This window comes from Talpa occidentalis, unplaced genomic scaffold, assembly GCF_014898055.3.
Source record: "Talpa occidentalis isolate TD23 unplaced genomic scaffold, MPIMG_talOcc4v2.1, whole genome shotgun sequence".
In the NCBI taxonomy this organism is placed as follows: Eukaryota; Metazoa; Chordata; class Mammalia; order Eulipotyphla; family Talpidae; genus Talpa; species Talpa occidentalis.
Genome location: NW_026555331.1, coordinates 4,525,882 through 4,548,742, shown reverse-complemented (window position 1 = coordinate 4,548,742; position 22,861 = coordinate 4,525,882). Strand labels below are relative to the sequence as shown.

The 22,861-nt window shown below is 63.6% G+C and overlaps 1 protein-coding gene across 2 annotated transcripts in view; it reads right to left on the bottom strand.

Moving 5' to 3' along the window:
* The window catches only part of TRAPPC9 (trafficking protein particle complex subunit 9), a 204,773-nt gene that overhangs the window by 26,721 nt on the left and 155,191 nt on the right, over window positions 1–22,861 (bottom strand). For both annotated transcript variants that reach the window (XM_054691956.1, XM_054691955.1), the window contains 2 exons: window positions 14,154–14,306; window positions 8,701–8,792 (listed from right to left, as the gene is read on the bottom strand). In XM_054691956.1, coding sequence (XP_054547931.1) covers window positions 8,701–8,792; window positions 14,154–14,306 — 245 coding nt within the window. The remainder of the gene's footprint in view (window positions 1–8,700; window positions 8,793–14,153; window positions 14,307–22,861) is intronic.

The window sequence follows — 22,861 nt, the reverse complement described above, 5'->3', positions numbered from 1 at the left end:
GGGCCTCGCCCGGGGTCCTCAGGCTTCCACAGCACCCCCAAAGGCACAGGGCGGCCGGAACCCAAAGGAGCCCCGTGACCAGAAGGACGAGCTCAAGGGCCCTCCATGGGTGGCGGCTCCCCTGCCCGGGGCCCGCGCCTCCAGCCCGCTGTCCCTGCGCGAGAAGCAGGGCGTCAACCCGCTCCCCTGGTGTGGCTCCACCCGGCGCCTCCAGCACAGGGCCCAGCGCAGGGGCGGGTGAGACCTGCTGGCTCTGAGCCTCCTCCAGCAGCAGTCCCTGCACTACGGGGTGTGGGGCCAGGGTCCCCCAACCTTCATCACTTCCCAGGAAGAACAGAAGGGCCGGCAGGGCGGGAGACAGACGAGGGCGGGGGGTGGACACACGTGCATTCTAGAAAGATGCTCCACTAGGAGAGGAGAGAGCAGGGCTGCTCCGAAGCCCCCCACAGTAAGTGCCATCACCCACGGGTCACTACAGCCCCGGCACCACCAGGGCGGGGCGGTGACACGGGCCCCTCTGCTGCGTCTTCCCATCCGCGGCCGGTACCCCGCCCGCAAACCCCCCCAGCCTCAGCCTCGGGCTCGATTCCTCCCAACTGAGTGACTCTGGTGGGAGAAGGCAAATCACCTAACTCAACACAGCAGATGCGATGAACACGTCGCTTCAGGAATGAAGCGAACAGGGATTTGCAAACTACTTAGAGAAACCAGCTCTCCCACGGGACGTCCCTGGCTCTGAGGAAGGCACGGCTGTCCACGGCGCTCCCGTTCCCACAGGCCGGCAGCTGGCTCTGGGCTCAGGAGCTGCAGGGCGAGGCTGGGAGCCCAGGGCCCGGGGAGGGACACAGGACGAAGCCCCACCCGCCCCCCCATCACTGCGCCCACCCTGCGCGGCCGCCCAGGGAGGCCCGGGCTGAGCGGGATGGCGCGATGCCCAGCACACACGCGGGGTCTGGTGCTTCGCCACCACATCCAAGCTGCGTCTTTTCCATCACACAAGCTGAGCATCCAAAGGTGTCGAGAAGCCCAAGGCCGTCCAGTAACCCGGGCCAAAGAGCCGCTCTATCACGCGGTCACGACGGGGCAGCAGAAGTGACCCCAAGCCAGGGCCTGCAGCAGCCCAAGGCCACCCCTGGCCAGGGCAGAAGGAGCCGTGCGCAGCTGCGAGACTCAGGCGGGCCGAGAGCGGCGCCCGTCCTCCCACACCGGGGCCTGCCACCGAGCCCAATGCTGGGCTGCGGTCAGAGGAGGACAGGGCGCTGCGGTCTCATGCACACAATACTAGCGGGCACCCAGAGGGGCTCATCCAGGCCGGGGCCAGAATCAGCCAGGGACAGCCAGGGCCCCGGGCGCAAGCATCGCAGCCACACCTGCGTGCCAGAGCCGCCAGCGCACACTCACTGCCGGTGACTGCAGGACCCCCTCGGAAGATGGGACCCAGCCTGGATGCGGGGGGCCATGCGAGCCTCCGGGCACCCCTCTGCAGGGGCTGGAGGGAGGCGCATTTGAAGACCCCTCCCAGACAAAAGACCACCAAAGCACGGAGCCTCCCTAGCCCTGGCTTGAGTCCTGTGTCACCCGGCAGAGGTCTCAGGACAGCGGGGGTCACCAGCTGGGCTTTTATCACTGGGCCTGAACACGGTCCCGAGAGGATTCCAGCCGGGACGCAGGGCCTGTGCCCAGAAGCCCCACCCACCGTCTCCTTCCTGGGCAGGTCACTCGGGCTACACGGCCTTCTGACGGGCGTTTCGGGAGAAGGGCAGAGAACGGAAACAGCTGATGGAAGAATCTAGCAGATGACAGCCTAGCACCAGACAGCTGGGCCTGTGGGGCGCGCGCCAAACCTCACGCACAGCTGGCTTCCGGGTCCCCAGCGCTGCCGGGCGCACGCCACCCGGACGGGCACACCCTCCGCAAACTTCCCAACAGCCCTGCGGGGGAACATGACACCTGTCTCCCTGCCCTGAAGCCCACACGCCTCCCTGCTGACTACAGAGAGCGACCGCGGCCACTCGGCGGGCACCGGCAGGGAGGGGTCACCCAGAGCGCAGCCAGGACAGAGCCGCGCGGCCAGGTGGGAGGCGCCGTGGGGACGCTGCCCACAGATGTGTCCAAAGAGGTCTCTTCCTACAGACAGACGCGAATGCAGAGACGCGGCTCCGGCCGCATGAACCCGCACGTGTGTGCGCAGACCCCAGGGCCTGAAACAGACACCCATGTCCTGAGATGAATGGGGGCGCTCCAGAGAGAGACGGAGGAGCCCAGGGCCGCCCTCCAGAATAAGCATGTCCTGGCGGCTTCTCTCCCCTCGCAGCCCTCCCCTGGCTGCGCGTGGGTGTCTCTGGACCGGGCACCTCCGGCCCGCAGGCTGCCCGTGCAGGCTGGCCGCCACACCTGCTCGGTACCGGGCTCTGCAGACAACAGGCACTGATGGCATCATGCAGGGGTGTTTTGCCTGCTGGCTCACAGCTCTGTGCAGGGGCTTCAGGCCCCCCCTCCCCGGGGCCCCGACACCTGTGCCTGAGTCTGCTCCAGGCCTCCAGCCCCCACAGCCTCCGGGATGGGCTTTCCTGGCCACACCCTCGCCTCCTGCCTTTGTCTGAGGGGCCACAAGGAGGGTTCAGGCTATTCCAGGCACACGGGACAATGGGAGCAAGTGCTGCTCCCCTGGTGAACCCCTTTCCTTTCTCTCCTGGCGCAACGTCCCAGAGGAGCCCAGCGGTGGGATCTCCATGACCTCAGCAAAGGTGGTGCCCAGCGGGCACTGAGGTCAGTGGTGGGGCACCTGCCACACACTCGGAGACCCAGGCTGGCTGCGCCTCCCCCGAGTCACCTGGCCTGCCACCCCCTGCCAGCTGGACGCCAGAGCCACCATGCTCCCCACTCTGGGACTCTGGCTCCCTCCTCTGCGATCAGTCCTCTTCAGAGGCGCGGGGAGAGCTCCTGAGGCCGCGCGTCAATTATTAAACCACTGTTTGTTCAGTCTCCTCCGAGAAGAGGCGGGAGACCGCGCAGCCTCCACAAACACACCCGGGAGGCAGCCGGACAGCCTGTTACCTTGCAGCCAGAGCTGGCCCGGCCACTGATGAATAACAGGCCGGAGAGGCTGAGCCAGGAGCCCGGGGCCAGAGGTGCGGGAGCTGGGAGAGCCGAGGCCTCGCTCAGACTGCAGACCTCTCCCCGGGGGCTCCTGGGCCTCGCCGTGCTGGGGCCGATGAACAGGTGTGGGCCCCACTCTGATGTCTAAATGGGGACCCCCAGCGGGCTAGGAGGGGCCTGGGCGCCCCAGGGCCCCGGAACACGGGTCGACAGCACAGGGCTGCACTGGAGCGGGAGGGGCGAGCAAGCACATTGATGAATTTCCCTTCTCACGAGCAGCCGTGTTAACCACATCTGAGCGCTGGCTCCATGTGTGACTGTGACAGACTCGCTTTCAGAATTAATTTCCTGCCATGTCAAACCTGGGCCTGTCAGACAAGGGCTGGCTGGGGAAGGGGGCGGAGCCGAGGGAAGGAGCAGGCAAAGCAAGGATGTGCTCACTCATTCATCCAAACGGCCCCACGCTCATTCATCCGAACATTCACTCCCTCGCTCACGCGCACGCTCCCTCGCTCGCTCACGCATAGACTCCCTCGCTCGCTCACACATCTGTTCATTCAAGAGTCGCCGTGGGCCCCTCTGCCCCAGCACGCACTCACCAACTCATTCAAGCCCTCTGGGAGCACCTGCACCGAACCCGGCACGGTGCTCGGCTGGGGACACAGACATGCCCGGGAGGGCTGGCCGTCTGTGAGAGTACACAGGACAGCCGGCTGCCCAGCCGGCGTGTGCCCCGGAAGCCTGGCCGGGGCAACTGGCTCAAAAGCCACGTGTGCGAGAGGAGCAGGGAGTGGTGGGCACTGCGGGCACTGGCCTGGGGGTGGAGGGAGAGTATCTGGAATTGCACATGGCTCAGCCAGGCACAGGGGAGGCCAGGGGCCAGCAGGGGTGACCAGGCCTGGCCTACAGGCCTCACTTGGGAGCTTGGCTTCTGGGACAATGGGAGCCAGTGGTGTGTGAAGTAAAAAGGCTTTAAGAATTGAAGCATGTGAGACAAACCACCACTTCCCGCGCGGCATTCACACCCATGGGCACTGCAGCCCACCAGCAGCGCCCCCTGCACGTTCTCGTCAACTTCATGAAATCCCGAATCTTCCCCTCTGCACGCTGCAGTCTGACGTGAGCAGTGCCCCCAAAGGCTCTGGATGAACTGGCACACCAGGTAGATGCTACTGTGGGGGGGGAGGTCACATTCCTGTGGTCACCAGGGGCACCCGCGGAGTCCTGCCACTGGGCAGGCACTCTGAACTTCGCCAAGGCCAGAGCCAGGGAGCTCTGCCCAGCTGGGGGCTGGGACACTCGCCCCTTAAGCAACCTCGCCCGGTCCCCCTCGGCTGGGGCTCATCTGCCATCTCCACCTAGATAGCTTCCTTGTGTTTGCCTTCTGGAATTCTGCCTCTATTTTTAGCCTCATCCCCTACTTCTTCCAAGAATTCTCCCTACTCACCCCCAGACAAGGCTCCGAGAACATTCTCTACCCTCAACACCCTGTGAGTGCCAAGCCCGCAGCCCTGGAGCCTCCCGGGGCGGGGGCAGTGCAACCTCATCTTCCCGCGCCTGCCCCAGAGGCCTGGACTGGGCCCAGTGCAGAGAGTGACTGTCTCGGACCAGCCACCCAAGGCTGAGCCGGATGCCCGCCCCGACCATGCCACCTGCCGGCTCCCATGGCTCCTGAGGCCCCGCCGGCAGCACAGGGCGCCTTCGTGCCACCCCATGCCCAGCGTCCAGGCCACCCTGGGTGTCCTTCTTCGGAAGCGGGGATTGGTATCACTCACCATCCCAATGACCCACAGAGACCTCTCACTGCAGGGAAGCCTGCTCCTGCTTAGTAAGCAAAGCGGCTTTCTGCATAATAAAGTTCATGCTTCCAGAAATAGGAAAGGCACGTGGGTGACAGCAAGCCGCAGCCCCAGTGGCAGTGAGCTGCGCTTCCTTCCTCGTGATGGTGTGGCAGCTCCTGCCGCGGCAGGGGAAGGGCCAGGGCGGCCAGAGGCAGCCCCGCCTGGTCATTTGTCCTTGCACTTTCAGTGGACACCACACCAGCTCCACCCACAAGCCAGCACAGTGCCAGGAACGGGGAAGAGGCCAGCCAAGCTTGGCCAGAGGATGAGGGCAGCAGGCACGTGGGAGAGCGGCACCAGGCCCGGAGGGAGGCCTGAGGTGTGCCCCAGCGTGCCTCTGCCCAGCAAGACCGGCTCAGGCCGTGGCTCCCAGCAGCCCACCGGCCCATGACACAACCTTGGCGCCATCAGGCTGCACGCTGACCCTGGGAGCTGTGCTGGGGCAGGTGGTGTGGCATGGGGCACCCAGAGTCCTGCTCATGGCTCCTCAGCCAGTGGTGATGGGAGCAGCCTAGCCACTGTGGGCCCAAGGGCTGCTCCACGCAAAGCCCCCTGAAGCCCGGGGATCCCATTCTGGAAGCTGATTCCAGTGCCGCAAGGGCCAGACCAGAAACCTCCACATCAGCCTCACCAATGACAAGGCCACTGTCACTAGCCAGCCAGTGCCCAAGGCGTGGGGTTACCGCACAGAGCTGGGCGCCCAGGGAGGAGGCATCCGAGGCCGGGCCCTGTGTTACCCTCGACTCTCATGAGCCCCTAGGCGCTCAGGAGCAGGGCCGTCCACAGGCGGCACTTGAGGGTGCGCCCTGCAGAGGCTGGAGGCACAAGAGAGCACAGGCAGCCCAGCCAGGGGTGGGGGGGTCGAGGAGGGGGAGGCTGCATGCCACGCGGGCCCTGCGGCCGTGGTAGAGGGCGAGGGATGCGCACAGGGAGATGACGGTGCTCTCAGGGGGCCTTCTCAGCCAGGGGCCCAGGGAGCCAAGGAAACCTTTTAGGCAGGAGAGGAACACGGTTGGGGTCAAGTTGAGAGGGTCACTCATGTGGAGGTGAGGACTCTGGACCCCCGGGAGCAGACCAGAGGCAGGGGTGGCGGTCTTGGGGACAAGTTCTGTCATCTTTTCACCCACCGGTGCTCCCACGACACATCTAAGGACGCTTGTTCCTGTGGCTGTTGCAGGTGGTCCAGGTAGGACCGAGCACACCCCACTCCATGCTCTCTGCAAGGCACGCCGAAGCCCCGAGAAGGGCCTGGCCCATGTCAGCCCCCAGCCCTGCCCGGCCCTGCCTTGCAGCTCTGTGCTCACAACTCGGATGAGAAAATCACCGTCCACACATCACAAGCAACAGTCACATAATCACTTGACAAAATAGCCCAAGAGCCTTAGACGTTCACATCTTTCGACTTTGTAACTCCAAACCAGAAAGCTGGGATCATCAGAAAACCAACGAAAACTTGTGTATGAAAGTGTTCATCGGACGCGGCCTAGCACGTACTAGAGGGCACGTGACACACCACACAGGAAGAGGCCACGGCCGTTTCTGGAGGAGGCCTGTGCCAGGGGAGGGCAGGGCGGGCAGGTGGGGACGCAGCTGTGGCCCAGGGTGATCCCCAGGCACAGCTTCTGTCCCCCCGAGAAGCCAGGGCAGAGACCCCTTCCAGACACCAGTGCGGACTCCCCAACTTAGTGGGGTGACACCCCAATAAACCCTGGGTGGAAAGTGCAAGTGACCCCCAACCCGCTGACCAGGGCTGACCATGGCCAGTGCTCAGGGCAGGGTTGTGAGCCCACAGCCGGGTAGGCGTCCTGAGGGTCCCTCTAGTTGGTCCCCCCTCTTCTCACCAGACGCGGGAGACGCAGGTGGGGTGCTACAGGCCCAGTGGGACTCAAACACACACATCGCAACATCCAAGCCCACAGCCTTCCTGCCTCTGGCCACCCTGCCCAGCTTCTGGACTCTTCTGCGCTGATGGGCGTCAGAGCCAAGCCAACATCCTCCCCAGCTCTAACTTCCCAGAGCTCCCCTCCCCTCCCCACTACTGCACACGTCCCCGAGTGTCCCAGTGCGCGCCAGAGGGGCAACACGAGCTGCAAGGCCGTGGTCACACTGGAAACCTTTTCTTCGTCTGAAACTCGCAATCGCCTGGGTGTCCTCCTGCCACCTGGGCTTCTGCCCAGGCTGCGAGGGGGTGACCCAGCACTGACCTCTCCTGAGGCCTTGGGCAAGTGCTGGCCTCCGAGCCTCAGTTTCCCCGTTTGCCCCTGGTGAGAGTAGCCCCTGCTCCGGGGCCAGCGGCTGGGAGGACCCGGCATCACCTGATGACTGTGCCTGGCTGGGGCAAGCAGAACAGCGAGGCGGCGAGTCAGGAGCAGAGGCTGACCCTCATGCACCTTTGCTGCGTCAGTTCCAGAACCTTCCTCTCCCCGCACGCCTACTTAACACTGTGCTGACAGCACGCCCGCAGAGGGCGTCCTTCGTGGCCGGACAGCAGCTGGCTTGCAGGGCACCAGGAGCCTCATCCTGCTCCCAGCTTCTCCCTGGTCTCTGCTCCTAGGTGCCCCTTCGGTCACGCACCCAAGTCAGGGCCCCCAGCAGCCTGTGGGCATGTGCGGGGGCTGGGGCTGCCCACAGGAACACGGGGGCAGGGGAGACCCACCCTCAGAGTCGCTGTGCTCTCAGCGTCCAGGCGCCGGTGCCCACCATGGCCCCTCACTCACAGGGAAGGCCGCGTCCCTGCGTGTGGACTCCCACGGGACAGAATTACTGGGGCCCGTCCCCATCCTGGGGCAGCAGGTTGGTGCCTGACCCTCCTCAGGTGCACCCAGGACACGACACCGCGTGACACCCCAGCCCAGGAAAGCTGCGGCGGGGGGAAGCCTTGGGAAGACCCCGCCTGAGGAAACGCCACCCTTCCTGCCTCCCGGGCTGGGCCAGCGAGGGGGAGGCCGCCCCAGGAGACCGGGCCTGTCCGCAGCCGCCCGTGGGGCAAGGGGGAGAGTGTGCTCTCAAACTGCTGGGGGCGAGGGGGGGATGCTCAGCGCTTCAAGAGGGGGCTCCTTTCCTTTCTCTAGCTTCAGAAAGGGGGAGATCAAGCTTATTAACAAAGCGGAGAAGAGGCCAGACGCTAATTTGCAGTGCTTTCCGGGGTAAACAAAGACATGTTAACTGACTGTATTTGACCCAAAACAGGTGGCAGGGTGAGGCCACTCCCGGAGAAGCATCAAGCCTCTCCCTTCAACAAACTCCGACATTTAGTTTGCTTCACAACTACGTGTGGGACTGCTGCCCAGAAAGGCACGCCCGGGGCTCCTAGGGGTTCAGGCACACGGCCTCCATGCTGGGGGTGACCACTCGGGGGTGCACGCCAAGCTAAGTTAAGGGGGTTAGGAAATACTCTTCCGCGAGCAAACCTGGAAAGCCCCCCAAGTCCAGGCCGCGGGAGCGGCAGGAGCAGAAGCGACCGATACCACCACTCAGATCTGACCTGGCATCTCCGCCCGCGACCCGCCCACACGACGCGGTCCCGAGCCTCAACAGATGGCGGAACATGGCCCCCATCAACCCCTCTGAGGGCACAAGCCCTTTCCCAGCCCGTGCCACAGGACAAGGTGCTCCCGGAGACGCTGACGTACGCTCAAAGCTCCGCTGGTGCGCAACGACGTGGGTGCAGCGCCGCGAAGGCCTCCCCGCCCCGCCATCAGTGACGCCCGCAGCGCGGCTGGAGAACTGGCCCGCGGGCTGAGGCGCCGGCAGTACTCACCCCACTGCAGCGGCGCCAGCTGCAGGTGCTCCAGCACCAGCTGGTTCAGGAGGCCTTCCACGCTCGCCTCGCCCGTGCGCTTCAGAGAAGGGTGAGTGCAGTCAAGGAAAACTCGGTTCCAGCGAAGCCCCGGGGCCAGAAGTGCTAGAAGTTTCTACAGAGACCTGAGGGCCGGAAGTCATGCCCCTGGCTGTGTCTCCCCACTGCTCCATGGAGGGCCCAACCTATGGCCAAGACCTTGACTCCAAGGTGGTGCCAGTTCCCTTCCTGGTGCTGTGAGAATCAGACCCTGCCTGCTCCCTCCACCCTGCCCTGGTGACCGGCCCCATAAACCAGGACCAGGCCTACGCTCTCAGGGCAGTGAGGCTCCCCCTCCGTGGCCATCCTGCCCTGCTGGGGGAGCCAGTCCCGTGAGGTCACAACGCGGCCTCAAAAACGTGCTGGCGTTTGTCCCATCAACAAAGCCAGACAAGAACTAGCGTGTGGGAAGCCGGCAGAGGGACCCAGCATGTGTCTGCTCCTCGCCCTGATCTAGTAATTTAATCCACTGGGATCATCTCAATGCAACAGCGGTTCTTGCCGGGTGAGAAGGAAAACTGGCCGTTTTTGCTCAAGGAAGCCTGCGAGCTTGGCCCCGTCCAGTGACACGAGACGCGTTTCTTGACTCGCGGTGGCGTCACGCGCTCCCGGGCCTGTCCTGCCACACACACATCTCGCTGTAGTCACACGTGTCGTTACGGAGAGGCTCGCTTAGCAGAGCTCGCAACGGAGGGGCCAAAGTCTCGCAGCAGGCAGCGCTGGGTGAAGAAATTAGCCTTGGAGAAGCAGAAACTGGAAGTCTCCAGCACTGGCCCTCAACAGCCTGTGCCTGAGGCTCGGGGCCGGCAGCCTGGCTCCCTTCTCCAGCGCAGACTAAGTGCAGTGTTCGGGCTGCAGCTGACATCCCCATCACTCCCAGGTCCTGCTGAAAGAAGGGCTAGGGACAGGCTGCAGCCGCGCATCATCAGGCACTTCTAGAAGCCACAGCCCACAGGGAGATGGCAGCTAAAAGTCGCCAAGTGAGTGCTGTCCACCATCCTGTTACCACTGAAATGTAGAGTTTTCCAGGAGCGCGTCAGCCCACGTGAGGAGTGGCCAGAACTGGCCTGAGGAGAACAGACTACCCCTGGCATTCTCCCGTGATGGAGAGTGGGGCGACCCCTTCTTCCTTCCTGTAGCAAGATAACCGCATCCCACGCACAGGGCGTGTGGACAGGGCCGGGCAGGGGTGAGGAGGACGGATCCTGCAGATGTGAGGCTCACATTCTGGGGACGATGACACAGAAATGAGCCAAGGCGCTCGCCAGGCCTGCAGGCGGTGGTGTGGACTAATGCTCTGCAGACAGAGGTGAGGGGGCAAGGCTGGGAGCCAAGGGCACCAGGGCCAGAAGGATCAAAGCCCAGGGCCCATGGTGATCATCTGCTGGTGCGATGGGGGTGTCTAGGCATAGCGAGGCCATCACCCCACCGCAGTGCAGCCCAGCAGCTGCAGAGAGCTGCACAGACGTGAGGGCCCCCAAGAGCAGCGGGTCCCAGAGGGGAACCACAGCTTCCAGGGAGGGCACTCAGGAAGCCCGCCCCTCCAGCTAGGGCCTGCAGTTAGTCTGGACTCTCAGCTTTCACAGAGCTGCGCACTCCCGACCCTGCGCCGCCCCGCATGCTGCACTCTCTGCCTAGAGATGCTTCCCCCGACCCTGCGCTGCCCCGCATGCTGTGCTCTTTGCCTGGAGGTGCTTCTCCCGCCCCCTTCGCCCTCCTGGCTGCTCATCCTTCGCTTCCCCACTTGGACCCACCTCCTCCAGGAAGCCGTCCCTGAGCCTGTGTCTGCTGCATAGGCTCTGGGGCATCCCAGATGACCTGCCCGGCATGTCTGGTCTCCCGTTGTTTGGCTTCACCCCCACGCAGCGATGACTGGCACGAGTGGGCTGTGCCAAGGCCGGTGTGGCTTCCAGGTGAGGCGTCCGGCCCAGCCTCAGCACGGGCGCCACCTCTCTCTCCAGGATTGCTGGCCCTGCCCATCTCACCCCCTCGTAGGGGGGCTTCTCCTCGAAGCCCACCTCAGGCCCTGGGCAGGTGGTCAGGCTCGCAGGGAGCAGGGGCTGGCCCACTGGAGGGGCCTGTCTCCTGTGTTACGGCAGGAAGCGGGGATGGGCTCCACTGTGAACCGTGACCTCCAGGGAACCACTTGTTCTCCCCAGAACCCAGAATGAGCCCAGGGCCCTGGCGTCCCGGTGGGATGCAGCAGGTACCCTAGAGGTGTGATGCTCTGGCTCCCTCCCAGCCCAGGCGTGGAGACGGGACCTGTGCAAACCGCAGGCAAGCCCGCGGAGAGGGGCAGCCCGCTCACGCCCAGGCCCTGAGCCTTCCCAGAGGGCACGCTGGGTGCGAGGGAGGCAGCGTCTGGGAAAGTCTGTGTGCTGCTGGGCTCCTGCGGAAGACAAGGGGATGATTGTTTTGCTTCCTTTCAACCCACAGATTCGAATATTCTTATTTTAATGCACAATGCGCCATATTAAATTAGTTCTGGTGAGGACCGTGGCGGGAAGAGAGTCATCAGGGAAGAAGGGCCAGCTTTTCTGAAGGAAAAGAGGAGCACCTGCCTGGTGCAGGGAGGGCGCAGACATCTGGCGGGCCCCAGCCTGACTCCAGCCTCCCTGGGGGTGAGGGCAGCCATTCTGCACCTGCTCGCTGATCCTGCATGGGCAACCACCAGGGGCCAGGCCGCACCAGACAGTCAGAGCCGCGCTCCGGACCACACATCGGGATGACCACATGCGCTTCTGCGCTTCCTGATCCGGATTCTCTCCAGGGGTGATTTTCACTTGTAGGAAGTTGAGACTTCAGACTGTAGCATATTACTCCCTCTAATTAAAAATAAATCACGCCAAGCTTTGGAGGCAGAGGGCACCCCGGTGCTTGCAGACAAGCGCCTGGTGGAGCACGGCAGGACGGGGGCTCTGGAATGGTGAGCGAGAGGCGTGTGAGTAATCGCGAAGTTGCTGAATGGCACCGGGGCCTTGGAAGCCCTCCAGCAGCGTGCTCCTGTATGCCTTTCCTTTCGGGCACGAGCCATAAAATTATACAGCTGCACTAATAAAGCCACTTACCTGCTAGCAGCACCCCCCCGGCCCCCCCGTAGCCCCACAAGCTGCTGAGACAGCGTCGGCGTGAGTCTGGGAGCAGCGACTCAGAGCCGGCGGACGGGCAGCGACCAGCGACAGGATGCTGGCGGAGCTGGCCGGCCGCTGGCTCTTACAGACACAGACCCGGCACTTCGGTACGAGGTCTGAAAATGATGATGACGGCGACAATAATTCCTATCATTAGTTCTACCAGAAAGAACATTTCCCGTGAGCGCGCCTGCGGTGAGTGCCGAATATGCGCCGTCTCCATTTAACACTCACTGTTTTCATTAAGAGCTGAGAGCATGGTGGGCCTACGGGCGTGGGGACGGCTGTTTTCCTCTCTGTGTCAACGTCACTGTGCCGTGAGGAGACTAAGAAAGCTCAACAGCCAGGGAGTGGTAGGACCAAGGCCCGCTGAGCTGGCCCTCGCTCTCCCACACGTTGCTGTCAACATGCCAGTTCCCCACAGGAGGCCTGGAGCCAGAACGGGACACCCGCCTCCTGCCCGGGCCGCCGCCCGGAGCTCTCCGTGGTGCTGAAGAGCGGCCTCCCCTCAAGCCCTTTCTAGTCCCCTGGGAGGCAGTGCTGGGCTCCCACGTGGTCAGTGGGCCTCTGGCCCCGAGTGCCCCTGCTGCCCCTCGCTCAGGAGGCAGGTGTGCTGCAGAGGCTTTGCTGGTCCAGACCACAACCACGAGCAAAGACTGACCACCCTGTGTGTCCAAGCTCGAGAAATCTTGTTCCCAGATCAGGTTGGCCCACTCACCCTGCCTCTGAGCCTCGCAAGGCAGGTTCTGTCTCCCTCCTGAGAGGCCACAAAATCCCCTCAAGCCCCTCCACGCTAGCCGTTGCCTGCCTCAGAGGTTCTGCTAGCTGGGTTACCTGGAGTCCCCAGAGCTCACTAGGCCTCCAGCCTCGGAGCTCGGGGTGTGGGGCTGACCCTGGCTTTTCGAACTTGCTCCAGCTCCCCTGCCTGCAGGCCAGCCAGCGGCAGCCGCTCCTCCATCAGCCTCACTGCTTGTGCTGCCGTCTGATGGAAGAACTCAGAAGACTCAGCGCCAAGTCCTGGAGAGCAAGGAGTGGTGGCCTGGTCCCCAGCACTGTGCCTGGCACACAGCAGGCACTCAGAGGGCACCTTGTGGGAGTTACCTACAGGTCCTCACAGACAGTCCTCACAACGTTGGGCTTCAGGGTTGCCAAGTAACTTCGCCAAGGCCCCGTGGCTGGGAAGGGTGAGCGCGAGGATCCACCCACCACCTCCACGGGCCCCTCGCTCTGCTGTCCACACCCCTGTTCACCCCAAAGGACCTGCTGAGCCCACAGCCTGTGCTGGTGGTGGCAGGGTGGTGCGACTCTGGCGAGAGCCGGTTTAGAGAAGGGCAGGCGAGGGCGCCAGGACTGGCCTCATGTCACGGGCAGCCACCAGCACATCTGGGCAGAGCCTTGTCGTGCACAAAGGTTTTTGTACGCGTCGTCTCAGCCCGCCTGTCTCCCCGGCAGGACTGAGAGCCCCATCTGCCGCCCCTGCCTCCAGCGTCCCCTGGAGTTGGGGGTTGCTGCTTTGCAGTCCCTGGGACGTGCCGAGGCACTGCACCCTCGCCAGCCTCTCCATAGGAAGCGCCTGTCTGCCCTTCCAGGCTGCACCCCAAGTGTCCCTTGCTCTGTCTGTCCTTCCCCTTAGCCAGAGCATCTCAAGGCCCAGCACAGCAAGGGGGGCTCGCTGACCAGGCCAAGGGTGGGCACAGGCATGAGCCTTCCGCTGCAAGAGCCTCGATTTCCTCTGGGTCCATTGACTCAGCCCGAGGCGCGAGACGGGGGCGATTCTTACCTCGTCCTGCACCTCAGCCTCTCTAGTGCCTCGACAAACAGCCCCTGCACTAACCACAAGCTGGGCACCGAGCTGAAGTCCAGGGGGCCAGCAATCTGACCAAACACCCCACCACACTGTCCTCTGACCCTTCAGCCTTGTAGGACAGCATCTGCAGGCCTCGCAAGTGGTGCCCCCAATTTCCATTTCCAGGCCATCCTATTTCAGCCATCAGTCTGTGACACTCAAGCCCAGTGCCCATAGGTGGCCCTTAGGTCTGTCGCTGATGAATCTCAACCCTGGCAAGAAACACGTGCTCCCGAGACACAGGCTCTGCCTGCCCCAGCAGGCCCATGCCCCCCGGAATCGCCTGCACCAGGTAGGGCCTCTGGGGTGGCAGGTGTCGGGGGGATGCTGGTGCACTGGCCAGTCCCAGAGCCATGGCCCCGACCTGGGGCCAGTGGGTGTCTGAAAGAAAGGATATGATGGTCCAGCGGAGCCCCAGCCTGTTGTTGATCTCCAGGCCCCGGGCCTCCTGCCGCGCGGCTTCCAGCTGCTTTGAGTTTGCAAACTGCCCCTTCTCCCCGGGGGACTCGGGGATACTCTCAAAGTTGAACTTGTCCACTTGAATCGCCATTCTAGGAGGAGAAACAGCAGAGAATTAATCAATTGGGCAATTTCTTCTGCTGCCTGTGGGAGAGTTGGCACATGCCAGCGTGAGGCTGGATAATGAATCATTAACGTCAGTAATTCATAACGGATTCATCCCGAGAAAATGAAATAACAGAGTCCCAGGGTAGCGCTGCCTTCAGGGCTGGTTCAACTCGTGGCTCAGAAATGAAGACCTGGCCAGAGTGCAGCCTGGGAGGGGCGCGGCATCCCAAGCCTAGACTCGGGAGCTGACCCTGCCCAGCGGGGAGGATCCCAGAGTGCGACAATGGACAATGGCTGAGCCCTGCAGATCCCCAAGCCCCTGCAAATCCCCAACTCGGCATCCAAGCCCTCCCTGCCATCCCGCCCTTCGGCCTCACCCAGGAGCGTCCTGCTCACAGGGGCCAGGCCCCTGCCGCTCTAGCACCCCGTCTCCTGCCAGCGTGTGCCAGGAGCCCACTTGTGTTTTAAGCTATGTCCATCCACCCTCGGTTTCTGCTCAAGTATCACAGCCTCCACAAAACCTGCACCCCCTTATTGACCAATGCCCAGCCCTCTTGACTTCCAGCAGTTTCTAGAAGACAGCAGGCTCCTCCTGCCTCAGCCTGCACACACACTGCTCCCTGTGCTGGGAAGTCACTGGCCCGTGAACCAGCTGGGCCCCTTCATCCTCTAGGTCGGAGCTTCCCCGAGATCCCCCGGATTCCCAGCCCCCTCGCCTCCCCTCACCCATTGCCCCTGCAGCCTCCAGTCTATTTCTGTCATAGCATTTGTCATGAGCTGTAAATCCTTATTTTTAGATCTGTTAATTGTCTATCGGTCCCCCTGGAACTCAGCTCCCTAGGGCAGAGCCTCCGGGCAGGGAACCCCGCCTCCCAGGTCTAGAGTAAGCCCCGCACGCTGCTGTCCCGGGGCCACTGAGCTGGTGGATGGTGATCTCAGAGCTTCCCTGGGCCCCTCGCCTGACCCAGCCCTCGTCTCCACAACCAGACAGGGCCAGCCTTGCCCCCGCCCGGGCCTTCACATCCCGACCTGATGTTCACTTAGGCCAGGGCTGCAGCCCGCGGGTGCTGGAAACCTCCCCTCCCTGGAAGAGGGGAGCTGTCTTCACGTCGGACCCCCAGGCACTGGCAACAACTGAGAACCACAGTGAGGCCAATGACTGACATCTGTATGACCCCATGGGCTGTGCTTTGGCCAAAATCCTCAGCCCAGCCCAGCCCAGCACACGCTTCTTGGCCTGGAGGTGTGGCCTTTACATGCAGGTGACAGACAGGGAGCTCTGCGGGGGGCTGGGGGCTCACGACAAGATCAAACTCCCTGTAGCCACGACAGCTAGAGAGATCACGAGTGTCCACACACCCTCAGTCTACAGCAGGGAACGGCCTGGCCAGCTGGCCCAGGGTACCTCGCACACCAGCATTAGCAGAGCCCAGGACACCCCGCACGCCCGCGGGAACAGAGCCCAGGACGCCCCGCACGCCCACGGGAGCAGAGCCCAGGACTCCTTGAGCAACAAGCATGTGAAAACCACAGGACTCCTCCCCGCCAGGACAGAGTGGACGGAGCTGTACAACATCAGGGAAGCAGAGGAACATAAAAAAGGGCTGAAGGCACTCAGAATCTTGTATTCTGTTAGCATCTCGACTCTGGTCTCTTTTCTAGGCATTTAAACATTAACACAGTTTGAATCACTTTGCAGAGCCGCGCGGGCCACACCCAAGGCCGACCGCACGCGCCCGCTCTAAACCCCCTGTAAGTCCCTCCCTTTCCCAGAAACGCTTTCCCAGCACGGAGATGTCTGCAAAACACCCCACACGTGACTGAGCGCAATGCACTTAAGAATCCCTCGACGAGTCCAAACTCGGGGGTTTGTTTTAAAAAAAAAAAAAGGTTGAAAAAAGCCAAAACAGACATGTCCGTGACGCCAGGCTCCGTTTCAGACGCGGAATTGCCGACCCGAAGGCTGAAAACAGCGGCGCTGGGAGGTGAGCGCGGAGGATCCCCCAGGCACACCTGGGGGCGGTGCCCGCCCTGCGCCCGCGCCCGCGCCCCCCAGGATCAAGTCTTCATTTTGCTGGCAAAAGGAGGAGCCGCGACCCGCGTCTGAACGCGCAGGCCTGAGCTCCTCCCCAGGCGGGCATCTTCCAGGAGTCCGCCAGCCGCTGATCTTCGGCCCTGTGTGCCCCGTCTACAAGGGCGGCAAGGACGCCTCTAATTTCCCACCCAGGAGAGCTCTTCCGGCCCCCCCACCTCGCGGGAGCCAAGCAGACCAGTGCTCCCTTCAAACGAAAGGTCAGAGTATTTCCCGGGGCCCCTGCAGAGGCCGTGTCAGCTCATCGCCTGGTCACCGGAGGAACTAATAACTTTCACCTTTCCGGGCCTGCGGGTGCAAGCGCCAGGCTCTCCTGATGAGCAGAGGGGAGAGGCGCCCTGCTCAGCCACCCCACGCCAGGCAGCTCCCTAAAGGAGGTTGTTTGTGGCTCATGCCCCCCGCTTCGTTAAAGGGACTGGACTGGGAGCCCCGAGGGAGGCGGGCCCGGCCCACACGCGTGACCAAGGCCCCGCACCCTCTCCAGACCTGGAGCAGAGGCCACGACGCAGGCCGCTCCAGAGGCTTGGCTGCCGTGCGGGCCTCAGATACCCATGCCTGGGCTGCGCAGCCACCGCTCGGTGTAGGGGCCTCACCGTGCCCAGCACCGTGTCGCCTCCTTCACCTGGCGGACACCCCAGCCGGGCTTGTGCAAAGTCACTAAGATATGTCTGTCCCCGAACAAGTCCGCCTCTGTAAGCAGACCCTGCTGCCGCGCCCCCGGCCCCAGGTCCAGGTGGGTGCTGAGGGCGGGGAGACGCCAGGGCCCGAGCGGGAGCTGAGGTGGGGGCAGGTCCGCACGGCCGGTGCCGCAAGGCCGCCTCCCCACACAGGACCCGCCACCACGCGACTCTGCTCCCCGCAGACTCTGCTCACGCACCGCAACGTCGGTGCGTTGGCGTCGAATAGAATTAATACTATCGAATGCCAATTTTCATGTTTAATTTTATGGCTAAATGTGACAATAATAGTCAAGAGTTGGCGCTAAAAAAAGGTGCTGTGATTTCTGAAGTCTATAAAAAAGCGCTGGATTTTAAAATACCATCGCGTGTGATTCAGCCTTTGAGCAGCTGATACGCGCCCCTGGGAGGTCATGACGATGACATTTAAATACACATCAAGGAGTCGGATTTAGAAGGACGAGCCACACATAATGAAATTGAACTTTCATTGGGAGATGACTGATAGCCGCGGGCTGGGTATTCGGGAGCCTCACGCGGGGGCCGGCTGAGGTGCCGCTCGCCCGCCCGCTCTGCGTGTCAGAACGAAGGTCCGGCCGGGCGGGAGGGCAGCGGCCAGGCTCCGGAGGGGGGCGCCGAGCCGGGAGGGCGGCTGGGGCCTGACACGGGCCACGCCCAGCCAGGGGCGGGCGGGGGCTTCTCCATAAGCCTCACAGATCAAGGATGGTTTTTAAAAAAAAAACCCCACGCCCTCCACCCTATTATTATGTGTCATGGAAAAGCTACACTACATCCCACGCTGGCCACGCCCTCAGGGCTGCAGCACATCGCGGGGGGTCACCGGCGCCAGCGGCCCCCAACCTCCGCCATCTGGCCAGGCGCAGAGACACAGCGGGAGGGTCCCAGCCACGGGGAGAGCCCAACCCGGGCGCCTAAGACAGAGGCTCCCAGGCAGGTGTCCACGCCCTGAGCCCCAGGCAGGCACTGGAAACGCGCCCCGTCCCCGGGTCAGCACGCAGCCTGCGCCCATGCTGGCTGGGCCTGTCCCCTGCGAGGACAGGGCTGCACCGGGTCAGTGCATCTGACCAGCAAGCCAGGCCTGGGGGCCGGGGACCGAGGTGCAGACCCCTCCACCCGCCCCTCCTGGGGGCGCTCCGCGCCAGGCGGGAGGTCCTCTAGCCCGGAGAAAGCCACTTGGTCAGCAGGCCCCTCCCTCCCGGTCTGAAGCCTCCGACTCGGGTTCTCAGCTCACCTGAGTCTCGAGTCCTCACCTGTGAGCTGAGGGTTGTCTGGGGTCCCCCTCAACTCCGTGAGCTCAGCCAAGGTCAAGGGTTCGGAGCAGGGTGATCTCAGTGGACAGGGGCCACTTGCCACTAAGACAGCTTCTCGAAAGAGCGGCCGACGGCTCGGAACGTGCTGCCCGAATCGGAGTGCGGAGCACCCGCCCGCAGAGGGGGCCAGTGAGGAGGCCCCGTGATGACAAAGCTCCGCCCGACGCACCTGTACCCCGGGACCTGCGTCCCCTCCTGCGTCCGAGGGGGCTGCAGAGACTGTGGCTCCTCGGCCGGCGTTTCCAGGGAGCAACACCCCACCTTGCATCTCTGTAGGTGAACGTCTGTTTCAAGACCTGCGAGCCCTTCCTCGCACAGAAGACGGCGCTTAGTAAAACGAGATCTCCTCTCAGGGCCCGGGCGCCCAGCCCTGCCTCTCCACGCTGCGGCCGCGCGGGCTGCAGTCCCGCTTCCCGGGTCACTGTTAAGGGACGTCCTCTGCCTCTCCCCAGGGCTGGCTTCTCCTTCCTATCGTGTGGCCCGCAGTGCGAGCAGCCCCAGACAGGCAGGGCAGCCGGGCCCTTCAGGGCGGCTTCCCCAGAGCAAGGCCCGGCTCTGCTCCGACGGAGCGTGAGCCAGCTGGCCTCCAACGGGGGCCTTCCGGTGGTGAAGGATCGTGGAGGCTTCTCAGCTTCACGGACCTGGCTCCACCCGCACTCTGTGCCTGCCCTGCGGCCAGCGGTCAGGGGTCTGTGGGTCTCAGTCCTGCATGGGCACAGCCGGTCTGAGCCACCTGAAAAGTTCCGGGTGCTCAAAACAATGGCTGCTGGGCCTCCCTGGTGGCACAAGGGATTAAGACACAACCTATGAAGCTGTCTGCAGCCACTGCGGCACGTGTTCGATCCCCGGCCAGGGAGCTACTACCCACATGGCGTGGCAGACCTCTTCACCCGCTACTCCCCTCAGCAGTGTCTTTGGTCCGTCTGTCTGTTCTGCTCCCCACTCTGTCTCTGGTGGATCCTCTCATCCCCTGCATCTCTGGCCTGCACCCCAGCTTTTGTATGCATAAATAAATCTTTTTAAAAAAAAAAAATGATGGCTGCTGCCTGGCGGGTGAGGAGAAGGCTCCAGGCCACGGACACCATCACGGCCCAGCTCCAGCAGGCGCCCAGGGAGCCACGTCTCAGCAGGAGGCGTGGCTATTAAAGATAGTTATCCTAACAAAGATCAAGTGGGCAGCATTTCAGAAGCCGTCTTGAGAGCATAAAATGCCAGATAAATGCTATTTCGTGTGTTCTTCTCGCTCACTGGGCTGTGTCCGCAAACATTTCACTGAGCCCAGCGTGAACGTGAGTGAGGCCTCCACGTCTCCTCAGCCCGGCAAGGCCCAGGTCCAGGCCCCAGAGGACAGTGTGGAAGCCACCACCCACGGGACCGAGGAGGCGTCTGGTCCCACTCCCCCGCCTCCTGCCTGACCCAGCCACAGACCCCCAGCAAGCGGGGGCTTGGCCAAGGCAGGGCCTCCCCTGTCCATTAACCCCACAGATCACCCGGCTTTCCCAGCCTGCTCGCTGTGGCAGCCGGCCTCAGGGTCTCCTCCCCCGTGGGGACGTCTGCATCAGGGTTCGGATGCCTGTCAGACCACTTGCTGGTCTTTCGGAGTCTGAGGGCCCCGTTTTCTGCCTGGGCCTGTCCCGGCTCAGATGTGCCCGGCACGTCGCCCCACGCCCTCCCCCGAAGAGGGCACGCTCCCCACCTAAGTGGGTGCAGGGCCAGGAGCAACCACTAGCTGTGGCAGGGTCAGGCTGTCTGAAGCCTCCCTGCTTGACGTCGTGGGTACCTGAGCGAATCCTCACGTTCCCCAGCCTCACGCTCAGCTCGGGCTGCTGGAAAAGGCCATGAGAGCACAGAGCTCGGGGCCCGAGGTGGCAGGCAATGACTCCTGGTCTCCTCAGGTGAGAACTGGCCTTGGAACAGGTTCTCGGGTTCCCCCACTATTGCTCCAGGTGAAGCTTGCTAGACTCGGGGTGGGAGCTCACAGGCCAGCGCTGGGCCCCTTGGCCACGTCCCCTGCAGCTCACTCTTGGGGAGCCAAGTTGAAAGGCCCAGGCGCCCGGGCACTACCCTCGCCAAGCCTGGCCGTGCACAACAGGACAGTGGGGGCCCCGAGGGACAAAGGCGGACACAACTCTCAAGGCTCCAAAGCCCCCGCTGCTCCCACCTTCCCAGGTAAGGGCAAGGCATGCCGCAGGGAGAGCCAGGAGCACGGGACAAGCCACCCGGGCAACCCCTCAGATGCACAGGGCAGCTGGCCCATTGCCGGCCCCACCCCTGCTGCCTGGGGACACTGGACGACCTCAACCTCCAGGGGCTTTGGGACCCTGGGAGTGGCCGGGGGGGGCTGTGGTCAGCTGTGATCAGGCTCTGCCTTTAGGAGGCCCGGGAGGCTCTGGGATCCTGGCCCTGCAGCTTCAGGGACAGTTGGGGAGAAGTGGCCGGTGGCTGAGACAGGAAGGAGGGGAGCAGGGTGAGGGTCCCCAGGTCCTGGGCCCATCGCTGGCAGAGAGTGTGAGAAGGGCAGCGAGGGACACTGGGCATCAGTCCAGCTGGAGGGAGGGGGATGGAAAGGGACAAAGCCGAGAGGTGAGCAGGGACCAGACACGAAGGTGCTCGAGCCTCCTCGGGTGCCACCTGCCCCTCACTGCTCGCAGCTGGCCGGGGCCCCGCAGCGCACGTGCTCCTGGCAAGCTCTGAGGAGAGGAAATCGGAAACACTGCAGGAGAGGGGTGTCAGAGGGGCGGGGCCTGGGGGACCCACTGTCGGGGCACCTTCTTCAGTGCTGTGACGACCGGAATGCACACCGCACGGAGCCACACGCAGTCCTCCCTGTGCCCCAGCACGCGAGGGAGCAGGCTCAGAAAGGATGAGGCTGGCCGGCCTTCCAGGAGCTGGGGCAGGGGCGGCCAGGGCACACCAGGGCTGCTCCCCCAACACGGAGACACCCGAGGCCTAGGAAAAGCCAGAGCCACGGCTGGGCCCAAGCCTCCAAAACCAGGGGCGACCTTCCTCCTCCAGCCCTGGGCCCCCCACGGCACCGCGGGGAGGCGAAGGCGGGAGCCATGACCCGGAGCCCCCAGCGGCCCCCCGGCAGCATCAGACGCCGCATGTGAGCCCAGGCCCAGGGAGATGAAGAGGCAGCGAATAAAGAACTGGAACATCTCGGGCGGCCTGGCCCGCGCGTGCTGCTAAAGAAGGCAGGCGAGAGGGATGCGCGCAAGTATTTTTGACATCTGGATTTAAGACAGACCGTGGCAGCTCCCGCATCGAGCTAATCAGAAGCAAAGGCGCCGACAGAGTTGAAGAACCCCGAAATAGCTTTTGTGGAACAGCCACAGATGGGTCAGCGGGTAGCCGACCCCAGGGTGCTGGGGCCAAGGACAGCGGAGGCCTCAAAGGCGATGCAAAGGCTGGACGGCGCAGAGGGACGACAGCGCCCGGTCGCCGGCTCGGAAGTAACACCCCCCGCGACTACACAGTTCCCAGGAGGTGGGGCTGAGCCCCGGACACCGGCCCGCAGCGTCTGCCTTTGTCTTCCCGTGCGACACCAACGTCCCACCTTCCCGGCCCACGCTGCTCCAACCCACCTTGGGGTGAGGGGCCTTGCCTGGCAGGGCAGAGGGTTCTCAGGAGGGGCGGGCCCAGGCCAGCGCGCCATGTGAGGGGGTGCTCCTGCCCTGGCCTTCCTCCACCAGGACACAGTGAGCTCGGCTTCCCCCATCCCCATGATGAATGCCATCACTGCCCGGCTCTGCATCCCGCAGACCAGGACGTGGGCTTGGCCGAAGCGCCAGGGGTCAGGGGCCCGTGTCCACCGACACAAAGACTCTCACACCCCAGGACGCCCCCGTCCCAGGGAGAGCCCAGCCGTGCCGGGTCCCCGCTGCCGGACCATGCTCTCTGGCAGGTGCAGCCTTCAGGCTGGGACTCTGGAGAGTGTCCTGGGGGCCCTCCCACGCGTGTCGCTGACCTGTGCATCCCAGTACGAAAGCCAGCGGCAAGGCCAGGCCCCTCCATGCTGTCGCGATAACTACTCGACCTTCCCACTGGCACCTCAAAGTCAGGGTGGGCCTCAGCTCTGTGTTGGAGGCTGGCACTGGCCGAAGGGCTGAGTTTAGGTGGGACAGGCTGGAGCGGCCGGGCCCGCAGGCCCGCATGAGGGGTGTGGTGGTCCCAGAAAGACCTGAACTCCGGGGCCTCCTTACGCAAGGCCTTCACGCCTGAACTCCACCTCCTTATTTAAAACTCAGCTATTCTGAGGAAGCTCTCACAGGACCACACTAGCACCGTCAGCAACACAGCAGCACCAGCTGGCACTGACCGCCTCCCCTCAAGGACAGGCCTGCGTGGACACCCCCGTCCAGCCGAGGAGCTGCCACCCTTCATGAGCCGCCTCCTGCGGCACTCACTTCACCTCGCCGGCACCCTGCCTCGCTCTTCTG